Source organism: Megachile rotundata, chromosome 3 (genome assembly GCF_050947335.1).
Source record: "Megachile rotundata isolate GNS110a chromosome 3, iyMegRotu1, whole genome shotgun sequence".
In the NCBI taxonomy this organism is placed as follows: Eukaryota; Metazoa; Arthropoda; class Insecta; order Hymenoptera; family Megachilidae; genus Megachile; species Megachile rotundata.
Genome location: NC_134985.1, coordinates 2,883,452 through 2,899,761, shown reverse-complemented (window position 1 = coordinate 2,899,761; position 16,310 = coordinate 2,883,452). Strand labels below are relative to the sequence as shown.

The following is a 16,310-nucleotide window of genomic DNA, read 5'->3' as shown; positions in this document are numbered from 1 at the left end:
GGTTAGGTTATATCGTATGGGAGGGGTATACACCCCTCCCCCGCCAATACGTTTAGATTTTGAACTGTATTTATATTTCTTGCCTGGTGAGTGTGAATGCTTGGTCTGCGCTCCACCGCAGCCGAACCTGCCAATCGAGCCAAAGCGTCGAAGACGTGCAATATAAACTTTCAATTAGATTAGGTTAGGTTAGGTTAGGTTAGGTTGGGTGGACACCAAATGACGCCCTGGTGGCGCAAGTCGGACCTCCACCTCCTCGTGGTGGTGTCCGGGGAGTGAGATATCTTTCAATGATATCTCACTTGCTAACGGAGGCATGGCGAAACCTCAAGAGCTATAAGTTGCCTGAAAACACTTGTAATATGGGAAGTAGCGATCCCAAGGTATCTGAGCTCCAAGTATACCGTAAGCCTGTGGTCATGTCTCGCAGGAACGGGAGTCTTACCTTAGCTGGTTGGACTGCGAGGATGACAACCTCTATAAAAAATCCCTAATCCCAAGTTTTGGCTGCGGCGAAGAGGATGCACATCTCCCGTAGTTCAGGCTTTGACTGTCTATGCGCGGATGTGTGGCTGGTGGGTGCATCAGTCGTTAGCATGCCACCTCCGGGGTACTTGCCGCCCCCCGGATGTATAAGGCCTCCCAGTGCATGGCGGCTCTGTGCTGGGAGTATTGCTTTCCGACCAAGTGCGTGGGACTAAGTATGAGCCTTAACAAACAAAATTTAAACCTTAATACTAGTATAAGCATAGAAAATGACAATGAAAAGAATGTTGATAAAAATAAGCCTAGGATTGTTAGACAAGAGGAGCTAAATAAGAAACAGAAGGAATTAATTCGAAATTTTTTTAGGGATAGCAGGAGGAGATCCTCGTACTTTGAGGAGGGGGCAAACAGCTCGATCGAGGAGTACAGCGGTTCGGAGAATTGGCCAAAGAAGGGGCAAGGATACTCCTGGCTGGAAGATAGTACCGTGTATGAGGATATGGAGAAAAGACAAGAAAAAATAGCGGAGATTATTGGGACCGGCATTGCTGGGAATTCAACGGTTGTTGGAGAAGGAAGAGGAGGGAACAATAATAATGTAGGGGAGGATGAAGGTAGGATGCATGTAGGGGAAGTGGACCTGTTGTCGGTTACTGGGATTAGCCCTGTAAAGGAGGTGGATAAAGGGAGAGGGGGGAACGTGGTGACAGGTGAGGTTAGGAAAGGGTTGCGAAAAGATGAAGAAAGCGAAAACAGGGAGAAATTAAAGGAGATGAAAGGGATCTTTCAGGGGAAGGTGACTGGAAAGGACTCTAAGGAGCTGCTAGACTTATCGAGAGTGGCAGGCGACTTGGGGGAGGCTAGTAAAGAGATTGGAAGAATTATAATTCAGAGCGGAAATTTGAAAAGAGAGATGAAGCAAAAGATAGTTGATAGGATAAGGGAAAATATGATTAGTATCGTTAGGGATGAGGAGAAAGGAGAAGTGGAGAACCTTATTGGGAGTATGAGGAACTGGGTGTGGGATTCGAATAGGATCCTCGAGACCCTTGTAGGAGTTCCGCGCTTCAGTTCGGTACGGCTTAAAGGCATTTCAGACCTTATAATGAAGTGTGGAAGATTAGTTGAAGAGATAACAGGAGGGCAGGGTAGGAAAGAAGAAGCGGCTGGTCTAGGTAAGGGGGTGCATGATATTTCGGGGACACAGACCTTGAACAGGAATATGAGTGAAGACGAGTTTAGACTTGTTGACAGAAAGAGGAAAAGATATCTCAGGGATGACCTGAGGAGCACGGAAAGCGAAGGTTCGCCGGCAGGTATTATTAAAAAGCAGGTTAAAAGGAGGTTGGAAGAGCAAATGTCGGGTGTGGTAAATTCCCCAGGTTTAATCAACTCGGGAAGGGTTTGCAGGACTAACCCGGACGAAGAGGGAAATGGGGGAAGCCTCCTGGGTGCGGCTAGGAAGCAGAAGGAGGAAGGGGGGAGGAAGAGAGAGGGGGGCTTCCTAAAGATAAAATGTAAGGAGGGGGCTACTTACGAGCAGACGCTGAGGGAAAGTAAGGAGAGGATCATGATAGGCAGTATTAGGATTAATCGAATGAGACAGACAAAGGGAGGGAGAGAAATTCTGTTTTATTTTGAGGAGGAGGAAGAGCTCTGTAAGTTTGGTGACAGAGTTAAAGGGGCTGGATTCAAGGTGGAACCAGTCGTAGGTAGGAGAAAAAAAGTCATGCTAACTGGCATCGACTTAGATATTAGTGAGGATGATCTGAAGGGGATTTTAAGGGATGAACATAGGATTACGGATATGAGAACTATCTTTTTTAGGAAATCGCTGAGTGGCAGTAATAATGCTTGTGTAGAGCTTCAGGAAGAAACGGCGGACGAATTTATTGCGGAGGGAAGAATCAAGGTTGGGTGGACGTGCTGTAAAGTAAGTAGTTACACTGACAACAGGAAGTGTTTTAGGTGCGGCTCGAGAACGCATTTAGCCTGGTCCTGCAAACAGGAAAAAAAGTGTGTTATGCCTGTGGAAGAGAGGGACATATCAGTAGGGACTGTAGGGTCAAGGATGAGCAATGGGCTATGGGGGCGCAGAGAAAGGGCGAAGGAGGGCAATCGGCCTGGTATCGGGAATACCCGGTTGCGGGCAATGGAAGTAAGGTAAGTAAAGAGTGGTTAGGTACAGATAGCGATATTGCAACGAAGAGATTATGGGAGATGAGATCTAAGGAACCTAGAAACAAGGCAGTTAGGTCGATCGGAACGCAAACGGATATGGAGGTGCAGGTGCATAAAACATGGAGTGAAGTTGTGCAGGAGAATATACAGGAGCGGGGCAAGAAGGATTTTAGTGCTGGATTCTCATATCAGGGGAGGGGGGGGGGGGGGGGTGAAGCGAGACTCCCCAGAGATGAATTGAGGAAAAGAGAAGGGGCTGAAAAGGATAAACAGGGAGGTATAATGGTAAGGAATGAGATTCTAAATAAGGAGAGAAGTCAGGAAACAATAAAGGTAAGGAGACACAAGGGGAAGGCGGTCCTGGTTAGATTTGAAAGGAGTGAAGGAACTAAGGATATTGGTGAATTTAAAAGGATTATGGGGACACCCAAAGGGGTGTTGGTTACTTCAATGAGAATGGCCAGGGGAGGGGGAATTTTGGTAGAGGTAGAGGGCGATAAGGGTATCAAGGAATGGATTGAGGATATTAACGGGAAAATGGCTGGGGTTGCTAGGGCCAGGAAACTGGAGCCGAGGGAGGGGATTCGTATAAGGAATATTGATCCTTCAGTAGATAGGGAAGGGATTAGGGAAGCTATCTCTAATAGCCTCAGGAATGAGGAGGGCATAGAGATTGAGGACATAGAGATAACCAGAATTATTAGGGAGTTTGGCGGACACCAGACAGCCTTCTTAAAGCTTCCTAGCAGGCTAGCAGGTGTACTGCTGGAAAAGAAAGGTATTAGGATAGGATGGACGTCATCTTCGATACATAGTTACAATAAAATTCTTATTAGGTGTTGGAGATGTGGCGGGTACGGCCACTACACGGAAGGATGTATAAGACCTATGAAGGAGAAGGTGGAGGGAAGCGAGGACAAGGAGGCGAGTAGAAGGATGAGTCTGAGAGGGGGAGAGGGAACAGGCAGGAGGAACAAAGAAGGAGAAAAAGTGGAGGAGGAGGCGAGACGGCGCAGGGGTGAGTCTGCGTCTTTTGAGGAGGAATGCGAAAGAGCCAAAAAGGCGCTGCATGTTCTTGACGATCTGGCGTTTGCCAGTGATCTAGCTGGTGACGTTGTAGAGGCTGATTTTGGAAACAACCAGTCGGAGGGGTCATTTGCTGATATTTAGCGTTAAGTAGTTGTATCGGTTCTTAGTTTTACTATTTAGTTTTAATAAAGGTTTTTAATTTACTGACCTTAATGAGTGTGTTAAATTTTATCCAGATTAACTTAAACAGGGCGCCTCGAGCCCTAGATCTTTTAATGGACAAAATGCAGAGAGAGGATCGTAGGCTGGCGATGATAAGCGAACCACCGAAATCTATGGGTCACAATGTAGTATTATGGAGTAAGGGAAGGGGCGCGTGTATTTTAGGTAGGAACTTGGAAAAAGACTTAGTTTTACTCGTGGCAAGGGAAGCTTATGTTATTAGTACATATGGGAACATGGCACTGGTTTCAATTTACATATCTCCGAATATATCGATTAGGCGCTTTACTAAGTATTGGGAGGAGTTAGAGGAGGATATTAAGGAACTTAGATATAAGGGGAGCCATAAAAGAATTCTGATCGCGGGGGATTTAAATGCCCACTCGATTAGATGGGGGAAACCTTTAGAGAATAGGATTGACCCTAGAGGGAGAATAATTGAGAATTGGCTGGACTCGAGTAGTTTTGTATGCGTTAATAGAAATAATGAGATTACGTTTGAGGGTAGGAGAGGGGTGACTAGTATTGATGTTACGATAGCTTCTAGGGAGATGTACTGTCTTATCGACTTATGGAAGGTGGAGCAGGAAGTTACCTTAAGCGATCACAGATACATTACTTATGTAGCTAGGGAAGAAAGCATACTTACCGACGGTGGTCCTGGTAGAGTGGAGCTGGTCCATTGTGCCGGGTGGATAGTAGGCGACCTGAAATCTAAAAGAAATAAACTTAAACGGGAGTTTAATAGGCTAGTTGCAACGTTGAGAGAGCAGGGGGTGTTTCGGGTTTTCGGGATTTAAGGGAGGAAAAGATTGAGTCCCTCTTTGGTGAGATTTGTGACATTGTTTTTAAAAGGAGGTCCAAGGGGAAGGGAAATAAGAAGTCTCATGCATACTGGTGGGATTCAGAGGTTGGTGAGGTATGGGGCAGATGCAACAGGATGGCGCGAAGGGTGAGTAAGTTGAGGAGAAGGAAGGAAGTAAGGAGAGAAGAGTTTGATTCAGCTATGGAACTATATAAGCGCGGTAAGCAGGAGTTAAAAAAACTGATAAAGATTAAAAAGCTCAATTGCTGGAACAATCTGATTAGGGATTTGGACAGGGACGTTTGGGGCCTGGCCTATAAGATCATTTTTAAAAAACTTAGGAAGAGGAATCCCCCTCTGGGGTGGAAGTTAGGGGTTAGTATTATTGAGGATTTATTCCCTAGGGGAGAAGGTGTCCCGGAGATTGCGGAGGATGCTCTGGAGCAAATTATTAGAGATTCAAAGGAAGAGGAATTAAAGGTAAACAGTAGAGAGATAGTTTTTCACGCAAAAAGAATTAAGAAGGGGAAGGCTCCGGGTCCCGACGGTGTTCCGGGGTGCATTGTTAAAACCATTGCTCTGAAGAGTAGTGGAAGTATGGCAGAATTTTTATCGATTCCACTAAAGGCTCTAAAATTTCCTAGGAAATGGAAGGAGGCTCAGGTTGTCCTACTGCCTAAGAGCTTGAACTTGAACGAAAGAAAGTATAGACCGATTTGTCTTATTAGTGAGGTCGGTAAACTTTTCGAGAGGGTAATATCCGGTAGAATAGAGGACTGGGTGGGCAAACATTATGGCTTGTCTAAACACCAATATGGTTTTAGGAAAGGAAAGTCGACGGTTCATGCGCTTCTGGATCTGTTGGGCCTGGTAAGAAGGCGAAGGGAAGGAGGTGAGAAGGTTATCGCGGTTGCTCTAGATATAAAGAACGCCTTTAACTCTTTGAGCTGGCCAGCCATCATTGGAGCGTTGAGGGGGATGGGGCTGCCTCGGTATCTCCTCGCCCTCATTGGCTCGTATTTAAGGGAAAGAAGAGGCTCGATAATTCTGGAACAGGGCAGATACGAATTCGAGGTAAGCAGAGGAGTCCCTCAGGGTTCGATCCTCGGCCCGCTCCTTTGGATCCTCACTTACGACCAGGTCTTGAAAAAATGCCTGGCGGCGGGACTCAGGGTGATCTGCTACGCAGATGACACCCTGGTCCTGCTGTCGGGTCGCAAAGCTAAGGACACCTTTTATGCACTTAGTACTAAATTGAACGGGATTGTAAACTCTATTGAGAAGCTGGGTCTTCAAATTTCCTCCGAGAAAACGGAGGCTGTGGTTTTCGGAGCGTATGCCACTAAGGAATGGCGCCAGCAACCCCTATGGGTTAAAAAGGATCAAGTGTATCTAAAAAAGTGTATAAAATACTTGGGTGTCTGGGTTGATTCCTTCTTGAATTTTGGAGATCACCTAAGGAAATTAGAGATTAAGGTCGAAGCTACTTTGGGAGGATTGGCCAAAATTGCCCCGAATCTGAGGGGCCCGAGGATGAAGAAGAGGGCCCTGCTTGCCTCGGTAGTTAGTTCTATAGTTTTATATGCGGCCCCAGTGTGGGCGGATTCGTTGAAGTTTCAACAGAACAAGAAAATACTGGGTAGGATTTATAGGAAGTGTGCGCAGCTAATTTGCTGCGCATACAAGACTACAGCCGGTGAGGCGGCGGGAGTTGTCGCGGCGGTTCCACCTTTGGACATGGTTGCCCATATGAGGAAAGAGATATTTACGAAGTGTGAAAGAGAAAGTCGCGAGCTGGGTTCTGGCTCGGGTAATGGAAGGAGGGGTAGGATTAAAAAAAGAGCGGAAAGGGCTGTCATTAAAAAGTGGCAGGAAAGATGGTCTGGCAGAGGTCCATTGGATAGTGGCGCATGGACCAGGCGGCTGATACCGGATGTTGCCCTTTGGAAGAGGAGATGTTATGGAGAGATCGATTATTATATGGCCCAGGCGCTGACGGGACATGGAGTTTTTAATGCCTTTTTGTTTAGGATTAGTAGAAGAGAGAAGCCCTCCTGCAATCTCTGTGGTTCACCATGGGATGATGCGGAGCATACCCTCTTTATTTGTGAGGCATGGAGAGATAAAAGAAGACAATACGGAATTCCGGGGGAGGAGATTTTGAGGTCACCGAGAGGTTTTATCATGTTTCTGATGAGTAGCAAGAGTAAATGGGATGCCTTTGCTAATTACGTCAGAGATATTTTGGGCACAAAGGAGAGATATGATAGAGAGGAAGGGTTTTAAGCTGATGGTCGACTATTAGTGCTGTTGGGCGAGAGGAAGGTCATATGGGATAATATTTTCACAGTCGGTGATCCTTGTAAGGGGCTGGCTTGTCGTCGTGGGGTTCACTGTGCCTAGTATCTAGATGCCTGGTTATTTATTTACCGAGTACCTGGGCGTTGCCTATATAGTCTAGTACTTACCTTCTGGTCGGTCGTTTTTTATATCTTATCTAATTTATTATATAGTTTTTTAGTCTTTTAGTTTTTGAATTGGTAGGGTGGTTCGATCTAGTCATTTATATTTACTACTGAGTAGGGATATTTTTAACGTTATAAAGAGACAGGATTGAAATTTTATCGGTTATTCGGGGAAATTTTAAATAATTATCTAGCTTCTTTCTGATGTGGGGTCGCTGGAAGGATAACTTGTATGTTAGTTCTCAGTAGGTGGCTCTGTTAAAGAGTTAGCTAGCTGTCGTGGCACCCTTTGTACGAATTATCTAGTCATCGGGTTACTTTTCTGTCGGGTACCTGGGAGTGGTTTACCTGGTCTTTTTATTTACTGTTAGGTTTAGGTATCTATTTATTTTACGTGATATATTATCTAGTCATTTAGCTAACATTATTTACTGTGAGGCTTAGGTATCTATTTATTTTAGGTTATATATTATCTAGTCATTTAGCTAGCTTAGGTATCGGAGTCAAGTGGGCGGATTTTATCTAGTCAATTACTTACTCATATACTTAGGTTTTTAAAAAAAAGAGATATGGATGAGAATCATATCGGTTTAGTGGGGATAGTTTTATCTAGTCAATCACGATACTTACTTGTGTTCAGTTATTTTTGTATTTATTTATTTATTTATTTATTTTATTTTTAGATGATAAGAGGAGTTTTATTATTTGGGCCGACTACGATAGATGAGATATGGGAGGAAGGATTTTGGTGGTTTCATTCAGATAGTGGACGGCTTTCTGGAGACTTCATTTAGCTCGAAGGGGTAGATGCGGGCGATAGTAGCCGTAAAGGGGGAATGGGGCACAGAGAGGAAGGAGGGAGAACTGGAGCGTTTCCGACTCGGTCTTTGTGGTATTAAGGACGGGGTTATTTTAGGGAGTGGGTTAACTGCATGATTCTGAAGAAATGTCATATGTTTGTGTCGAATTTATGTTCGTTCCTGATGAGGGAACTAACTTATGCATAAACACAGTGCGACGATATCTACAGGGTAAGCAAGGAATCTGCTTATCGGCATTTGATAACACAACTTTCAGTAGAGGATGGCACGCAAGGTAAGTCCCTGGATGAATCTGAGCCCGGAATGGGAGAGCTGTTACCTCTACACACGTGGGATACACTGACTGTCTGTTGTGGGACTAAGTGGCCCAGTTATATTGGCAAAACAGTTTTCGGATTGGTTGGATTGTTCTTGGTTGGGCAGATGGAGGTTGGTGGAGACATGGGATATGAAGGAGATGAAATGTTTTTTGGAAGGCAGAGGTGGCCCTTAGTGGCACTATGAGGGTACACTAGGGGTAGAAACCTAGAGTTAGGCTAGACAGGAAATAATAAGCATGGAAAATATCAGGGGACCAGCTGGGGAGTTCTGTTCCAGCGAGGTAGGACGTGGGGAGCCATAGGAGACTTGGCTGATAAAGTAGGTCTCTAGGTTATAGATAGGGAGCCGGAGTTGTGGAGGCAGTGGGACGGCACTACCTGATGGGCGTAGTAGGGTAGTACTCATCAGAGGATGTTCTGTTCCGGGTTTGGATTTGTCGGGGTTATAGATAGGGAGGGATCGAACGGTTATCTACCGTCGGTAAGGTAGGCAATGAATATAGGAGCTTGCGATATGTAGGGACTCTGCTTTATAAAATGTATTTGTATAGAGGTGCCAAGTGGTAATATTTCGTGTTAGTTCTTGAGGACGCGTGGCTCTTTTTAAGAGGCCCAGTACTTTCGACAGCGCAGATCCTTTGGGCATGGTTTAGTTAGGACGGAATGGAGAACTAGCGCACCCTGGTGGGTGGCTTTGGGACTATTTGGAATTGTAGGACTATGTCGGCGCTTAGTGGGTAAAACTCTTATATGGTGTCGAGAAGAGGGGAGGTTGGGAACAGGAAGGGTCAGGGCGGTTACCGACTTTAGGTAAGAAAGTAGGGAATAGACAACACGCTGGTGGTGTGGAAGAACTTTATAAAATAAAATACTCGTTATTGGATAATAGTTTTATTTAGAGGGTTAGCAAGTCTGTACATAGTATAAGGTTTGAATAGTTTAACTTTATAAGGAGGGAGCTGATGGGATTGTAAGGAAGGGGGCAGGGGGTAAGAGGTTTGAGCGGTCCGGGAGTGCTGGGATGGTAGGTCTTAGGAATGAGAGTGGGGTAGTTTTAGGATGGTACATTATTCTAAACTAGGTCGGAGTGGAGGATGTAAGGTTGAAAAAAGGCGACTAGGACATGATATAGTATATGGAAGACGATTAGTGGATATATTAAAAGGGGTTCTTCTTCTAATAGTGTCAGGCACTCTATCTCCATTTCTACTCTTTCCGCTCCGTCACTCATTCCCCTAGCTTCTGGAGATTGCTTTGTTCTGCGGATCCTTTCCTGTCCTAAATTTTTCCTTGCTCTTCGCGTACCCCTACCAGTGTTTTTCCGCCTGAGACCCTGTCGGGGCTTAAGCTCCACCCTACTTCCATATAGAGTGAATAGAGTAAAGAGAGTAAGTAAATTGACAAATTTAGATTGTGGGGAGATCTCACACGAGATATGTTTTAGCCATAAAAGGAGGAGAGCATAGGGCAGTTTCAAGGGTACTTACTTACTTACTAAGAGTACCTACCTCTATTGCTTACAGTAGAATTGCTACGGAAGAAAGTGCCTACTTGGTTTGTAAAATAAAGGATACTATGAGTAGCTTGACCAATGGAGTACGTACGGAATGCAGTAATAGTCCATGACAGGTTGTTATAGGATTTCAGCTAGGACCGGGTGTGTAACTCGTTCAGGGGGGCCTGGCTCGGGGACAGCGGCTTATCTGAAAAGATTTTGTAGGAGGTTAGAACAGTATGCTTGAGGAAGTTACCTGTATCCAGTAAGGTCGGTTAAGCTTGCGTTTGGGCAAGGGGAGGCCGAGTGTGTGTTGAGCTAAAAATAGGGGAGGAGAGTATTTGATTACCCATTGATGCTTGGAGAAAATGGAATTTTTATTATAGGGGGGGCCTACTTACAAGTTGTTGTTGTTAGAGTTAGCAGGAGTATTCGGATCAAAAGTTTTGGTCCAGGATGGGTTTTTTAGTCTCCGTTGAATTCTTGCTGACAGCTTCTCGGGTTTTGTTTTGGTGGAGGGTACGGTAAACATAAATGTGAGAGGGCGCTCGCAGTAAGGAGAACTATTTCATGTATGGATGTGAAACGGGGCATGCATAAATGTGATTAGGTAAAGGTGCAACTGTGAAAGGAGATAGGCACGGCTGTGAACCGATGCAGGCACAAAGGTGACTTGAAATGTGTACCTATGTGAAGTGCAACACGTAACAAAGGTGAATGGGGACAGGAATGAATGTGAATCGGTGCGGGTAACGATGTGAATAGGTACAGGCACCACTGTGAGTTGGGGCGAGCACGCATGTGAGTGGGCATGCGCAGACATGTGAAAGTGGCACAGGCTCCACTGTGAATAGGCACATGCACGCATGTGAATTGGTGCGGATGCCAATGTGAATTGGTAAACGCATAAGTGTGAATTGGAGGGTGTAGCAATGAAATTAGGAATAAGCATTAATGTAGACGGGCGTAGGCATTAATAGGGAATGGCGTGTGTACAAGGGCGAGGTACTTTGTACTCGCTGAGTAACGCTGCTCTTATTAGAACTAGGAAGTAATAGGTTAGAAATGTGACACAGGCTCGGAAGTCAGTCTGCTAAACCTTATAAAAAATAGAATATAGCCATTGGGAGATAGATACAAGTTAAAGCGTTGTCTCTAGGGTGGCACTATTGATGTGGAGGCGCAACTTCGTGACGGCAGAGGCGAAGGATTTACCAGTTGATGTCGCACTGTTACGGCGACAGTAATCTGCAAGGGGTACACTCTTTATAATATGTTGTTGATGGGATATAGGTAGAATCTTATCTTGGGAACTTTAGTCTATGCCTATATTGACAGCTACGTAATTTGATTCTTAGATTAATTTATATCCGATGTACAATGAAAGATATGTTAGAATTTGCTGTATGAACGAGGCCCTTTGGTGTTACATAGAGGTTAATTTCAACTCTAATTTAATAGTGAAGGATATATATAAAAAATCTAGGCCTCAGTAAGGGATATGAATATCTTACGTTGTTTAAGTAAGTTAAACTGGATAGATGGAAATAGCGGGTACGTATATACTTCTACTCTATGTGAGGTGTTTGCTTCGTCGTACTGTGCACTTCCAGGAGCATTTCCGGTAGGAGAGCATCGCAAAAGCCGAGAACCATATACACACTCTTAAACAGGGGTGTATTCGCAATATAAAGAAATGTTTGGACTGAGGCGATGGAAAGGATGAATTGAAGATAATAAATAAAGGAAGAAATAAGTAAAGAATTTGAATAAGAGGCGAGAGGTTAACTGGACTGTAATTTGTGGTTGTGGTCACAGGAAAATATTTGTGGTTAATATAGTAATTTAGGCTGGAGTAATTTACATAGAAAGGAGGAAAATTTGTTATAGAAACAGTTGGGGATTTTACTTTGATTCTGTGATTTGGTTCAGAGGACTGTGAGCTCATGGAGGAAGGATAGAAAACAAGCAGACAGAATTTCCTTAGTATATTTGTAGAAAAGTTGTGAATAGTTGTGTTGTGTGCGTACTACCTGAAACAATTAATTAGTGATCTAAAGGGATACGGACTGTGAACTTATGGGTTCCTTTTGTCTTGTCCTCTATTGGTTTGTTATTGGAATCTGGACTCTTCGCACAAATAGAGATTGAATGTTTATTAGGCCTAAGCCTGTTACGGGGTGCTATACTTCCTAAATATTTGAATGCTCCTCATGTTGGTTAATTGTTTGTTATGTGGCAGAAAGGGTGGTGTAGTTTGCGATGCCTATTACTTTAATCAAATGGTGAATTTAACTATGACAAGTGGATAATAGGTCGTTATAGAGGGCTTCGTACTAGGTTACGATAGTCAAATAGTTTTTAGTTTTAAGAATAAGTTTTAAGAATAAGTTTACTGGATAGTGGCACTACGGCTTTCACTGAATCAAGTTAGCTGGAACTGAGCTAAGCTGAATTAAATTAAATTCAGGTAAATTAAATAATTATGCACAAAGGGTGATGGTAAAGTAGAATAGAGAAACAAAACGTTCGTTATAGTGCTTTAATTTAATTTAATTTAAGTTAATTTTAATTTTAATTGAATTTAAAATTGAAAATGAAACTAAATATAATATTAGTTAAGATGTATATTAAATTATAGCTAGATTTAGCGATGGACAGTTGGATGTCTGGGCGAACTCTCAGAGGAAGACAGTCATGGGCTGTATAAACATATAGAGAGAATTATTTATGGATATGTAGAGAAAATTGAGAGCTCAGATGTGATCTGACAAGGAGGCCTTTCATAATGACGCGGATAAATCAGGGGCTATAGGTGGGATATAGAAGTAGGTGGCATGGCGTTGGGTGTTGGGGGAGTATTATCATTTTGTGGAGCATTAATACTTCTTTTGGAATTTATTGCTACTTTTATTCCTTTTCTTCTACGAATACTTCTACCTTTCCTGTGTTTATTTTTCTTCTTGGTTATCTTTGTTTAGTTCGTTTCATTTTCTTGTCTGGCAGCAGCCCCATAATTGTTCAATTGTTCAATAATTGAATAATAATTGATCAGTAATTGTTCAGTATGGGGGGGTTAGAAGGGGGAGGTGATAGAAAGAAAGCGGAGGGGACTTATGTTGGACGAGAACGTAAGTACTTTTTATATACACAGATATGTAGTGGAATTGTGAGAGTGGGAGACGGAATGGAGGAAATTTTTGGTTTTAGGTGGTTATGTTTGCTGTTTTTCACGCGTGGGAGTGCGCGGGTACGTGTGTATGAGGCTATTTGTAAGGATGTGATCTTAGTGTGCTGTTTGTTGTATAAGGAGGTGGAGGGTATAGGTGTGTGGGGCCGCCAAAGAGGGCGTTCTTGTTTTACGTAGGCTGAGTAGGTAGGTAGGTAAGATAGGTGTTTGTTGTTTTAGATCCCGTATTAGGGGATAACCGACCTAACTCCTCCTGGAAGGTGGGGCCACCTACGTTCCCACAGGTGAGCGTACCCTTCTTGGGGGCAACTGCCGTAGCCCGTCCCAAGCCGGGTTGAGAAAAGTAGAGGGGCCTAGCCGTACCTAACCTGTGTCCCCTGCCGGCCATCCAACGCCGGATGCAGAAGAGATGCCGAGAGGCGAACGCTCTGCACCCGGGCTGAGGAACTCCAACTCGGCGATGGTTTCGGCCCGAAAAAAAAAAGGTTAGGTTGGGTTAGGTTGGGTTAGGTTGGTTAGGTAGGTTATGTTAGGTAAGGGACAGCTGCTCCGAGTATTAGGGACAGCTGCTCCGAGTATTTCACTCGAAGGGGTTGGTTTTTGGAGGTGTGGTATTGAGCATCTACTGTTTGTGCAGATTTTTGGATATCTGAATCAATGACACAATAAGAACAGGGTGCTTTCTTTGTGGAGTAACTTTATATATTTATTTATGTATACATATATTTATACTTACACATATTGATACTAAGTGTAACTGATGTTAAGCAGGCTTAATATGCAATTATACTTTTGTCTATAATGTAGGGTTAAATTGATGTTTTGGACTGACATTTTGTGATAAGGAGGTGACATTTGACAGGCAATATATTGGAATTTCTGAAAACCCTTTGGTTTGGATATTGGGAATCTGGTATAGGTGGGTTTTCTTTTTCCTATATTAGATGTATAGTTTACCTGGGAAATAATGAGGATTAGATGACAGGTCAGGGAACGTTACTAATTCTACTAGGCAGTTGCTCATGCTGTATGTAATTTGAATGAGCAAGCTCACTCAGTGTTCTCTTTTGCTTATCGCAGGAAACTAATGTTGGTTTCTGATTTTTCCTGGAATATCATGGTGGAAAGTGTGAGATATAGAAGCAGGTGTTGAGAGAGCATATTGCAGGGTCTACGATTCTTAATTTCTTTTATAAGAATGCGAATGTTATATTCTCTGTTTCTTATTTTTAGAATTAATTGAGTTTTGGTAGGCGCTCCCAGGTTTTTTCTTTTATATGGTCTGAAGGTAAACTTTGTTTCTGCTCCGTTACCTCTGTTGGATTCTGTTATCGACTGTTAGTGTGTATACAGTAAGATGTTGTTTTTGCTGCGCAATACAACCCATTGGTATAATTAATTCAAGTAAGGGTTTTTGGACATCGATATATCGATATGTAGATAAATGATTTCGGTACTTCGCCCTGGAGGCGGAATGAATTTTTGTGGAAGGGACAGCTGCTCCGAGTATTTCACTCGAAGGGGTTGGTTTTCAGTTCTGCTGTGGGTAGTAGGGCTGGAGATATTGGCCGCAAGGGGCATTGGGGGACTGTGGACCCCAATGGTTTATGATATTTTTGGTATAGGGAATTTACGGCATTTTATTATCTGTGGGTGGGTGGTTCCTCTTGTCGAATGGTTTTTGTTTTTGTGGGGTATTTTTTATCTTTTGCACTTGTTCTTATCTTTTGTACTTGTTCTCCTAGGTGTGTTTTAACGTCTTGACATAAATCTTAGATTTATTCGGACCGTTTGTAGTTTTTTGGGAACTTAACCTAACACTCCCTAGGGGGCGGCCCCGTCTGAGTCCCACAGATGTAGGGCGTACCCCCTAGGGGGCTACCGCCGAAGCCGGTCCCAAGCCCGGTTGAGAAAGGTAGAGGGGCCTAATCTAACCTAACACTTTTGTCCCCCGAGCTGACCTCCAAGCCGGGTGTGGGAGAGATGCCGTCAGGCGATTGCCCCACACTCGGGCCAGGGCACCCCAACCTGGTGGATGGTTTCAGCGGATATGTACGTATGTATGTATGTTAGGTAGGTTAGGTAGGTTAGGTTAGGTAGGTTAGGTTAGGTGGGTTAGGTTGGCGGACGAACTGGTGCCGGGGTGGCACAAGTCGGATCTCCCACCTCCACGTGGTGTTCGCTGGGATAGAGGAACTGCGCCTTCGGTAGTCGATCGCTTCGGTGGTTGGCTACCCAAGGCCGAGGGCCTCTATGCTAACGGGAGAACGGCGGGTCCCCAGTGGGGGGCCTATGCTCACACTGTAAGCCTGTGGTCATGTTTCGCAGGAACGGGGGGCTTGCCTTAACCGGCTGGCCCGCGAGGAGTAAACCTCTATAAAAAATCCGCTGTGTGGTCGCGGGGCGGAATACGGCCACGGTATCCCCTGCCTGCGGTATGAGTCCGCATAAAAGGGGGTCGTTCCCGAAGTAGGTCCGATGATGTCTCGAGGCTATGCCGGCGGGGTCTTCGGACCCTGGCAGGTACTACCATGCCGGACAGGCTCGCACGGAGGATCGAAAAGGGGGCGATTGAGGTTCGGGGGGTCGTCCCAAACTAAGGTGTGCAGGACAACCGTGCCGAGAGTTGCATGGCTGCCGGGACGTTAAACTGGGCAGTCTCTAACGGTTCCCTCGGGGGCACCTGCCGATCCCCCCGAGTAGCTAGGCTTCCCCGGGTATGGCGGCTCTGCCCGGGGTGACTTCCTTTCCGACCACACTCGTGGGACTGATATGGAAGATTTGAACGTTAAAAAACCCAACGTTGTGGCCGCCAACGCTAAAAGCGGCCAAACAACAGAGGAGAAGGGGGTTCAAGAGGCGGCAGGAAACAAGGACGCACTAAGCATGCCGAGCACCAGTGGCATGCCCACCGTTACAATTCCGGTGGTTCGATGTAACACGCCCGCGCCGTCGATCGGGCGTCTCAGCCGCACGCGTGACGTAATTGAGACAATCCCGCAAAAGGGAGATGGTTGCGGCAGTAGTGGCGAACAAACTCCGTGTACTACGGATTCGGACATCCCGTACACGGCGAGCGAGAAGCCTGCGCGGAAGAAGGGGGTGGAGAAGAAACGCCAGCAGGTGGCTGGAACCTTCCTCGCCCCTGCCCCCAAGCGTCGGCCAGTGTCGCGTAGTGGCCGCGCTGCCGATGAGGACAGCGACAGCGATATTTCCGAAATATCCATAGACGTTGACTGGTCTGAACGAAGCGGATCGCCAAGAGTCGAGCGTAGAGGACGCCCGCCAAGTACCGG

General features: G+C 45.0%; 1 protein-coding gene and 1 long non-coding RNA gene across 2 annotated transcripts in view; one reads left to right on the top strand and one right to left on the bottom strand.

Annotated features, from left to right (window-relative positions):
* Nucleotides 1-2,841, top strand: part of LOC143264119 (uncharacterized) — a 43,321-nt gene extending 40,480 nt beyond the window's left edge. The window contains exon 2 of the mRNA XM_076529842.1: nt 853-2,841. Coding sequence (XP_076385957.1) covers nt 986-2,653 — 1,668 coding nt within the window. The 5' untranslated portion in view covers nt 853-985 and the 3' untranslated portion in view covers nt 2,654-2,841. The remainder of the gene's footprint in view (nt 1-852) is intronic.
* Nucleotides 2,842-9,236: 6,395 nt separating this feature from the next.
* Nucleotides 9,237-10,469, bottom strand: LOC143264161 (uncharacterized). Its single transcript, XR_013037690.1, has 3 exons — nt 10,226-10,469; nt 9,934-10,032; nt 9,237-9,684 (listed from the first exon to the last, which is right to left on the bottom strand). It is a non-coding gene; the product is annotated as an uncharacterized LOC143264161 (long non-coding RNA).
* Nucleotides 10,470-16,310: the final 5,841 nt, after the last annotated feature.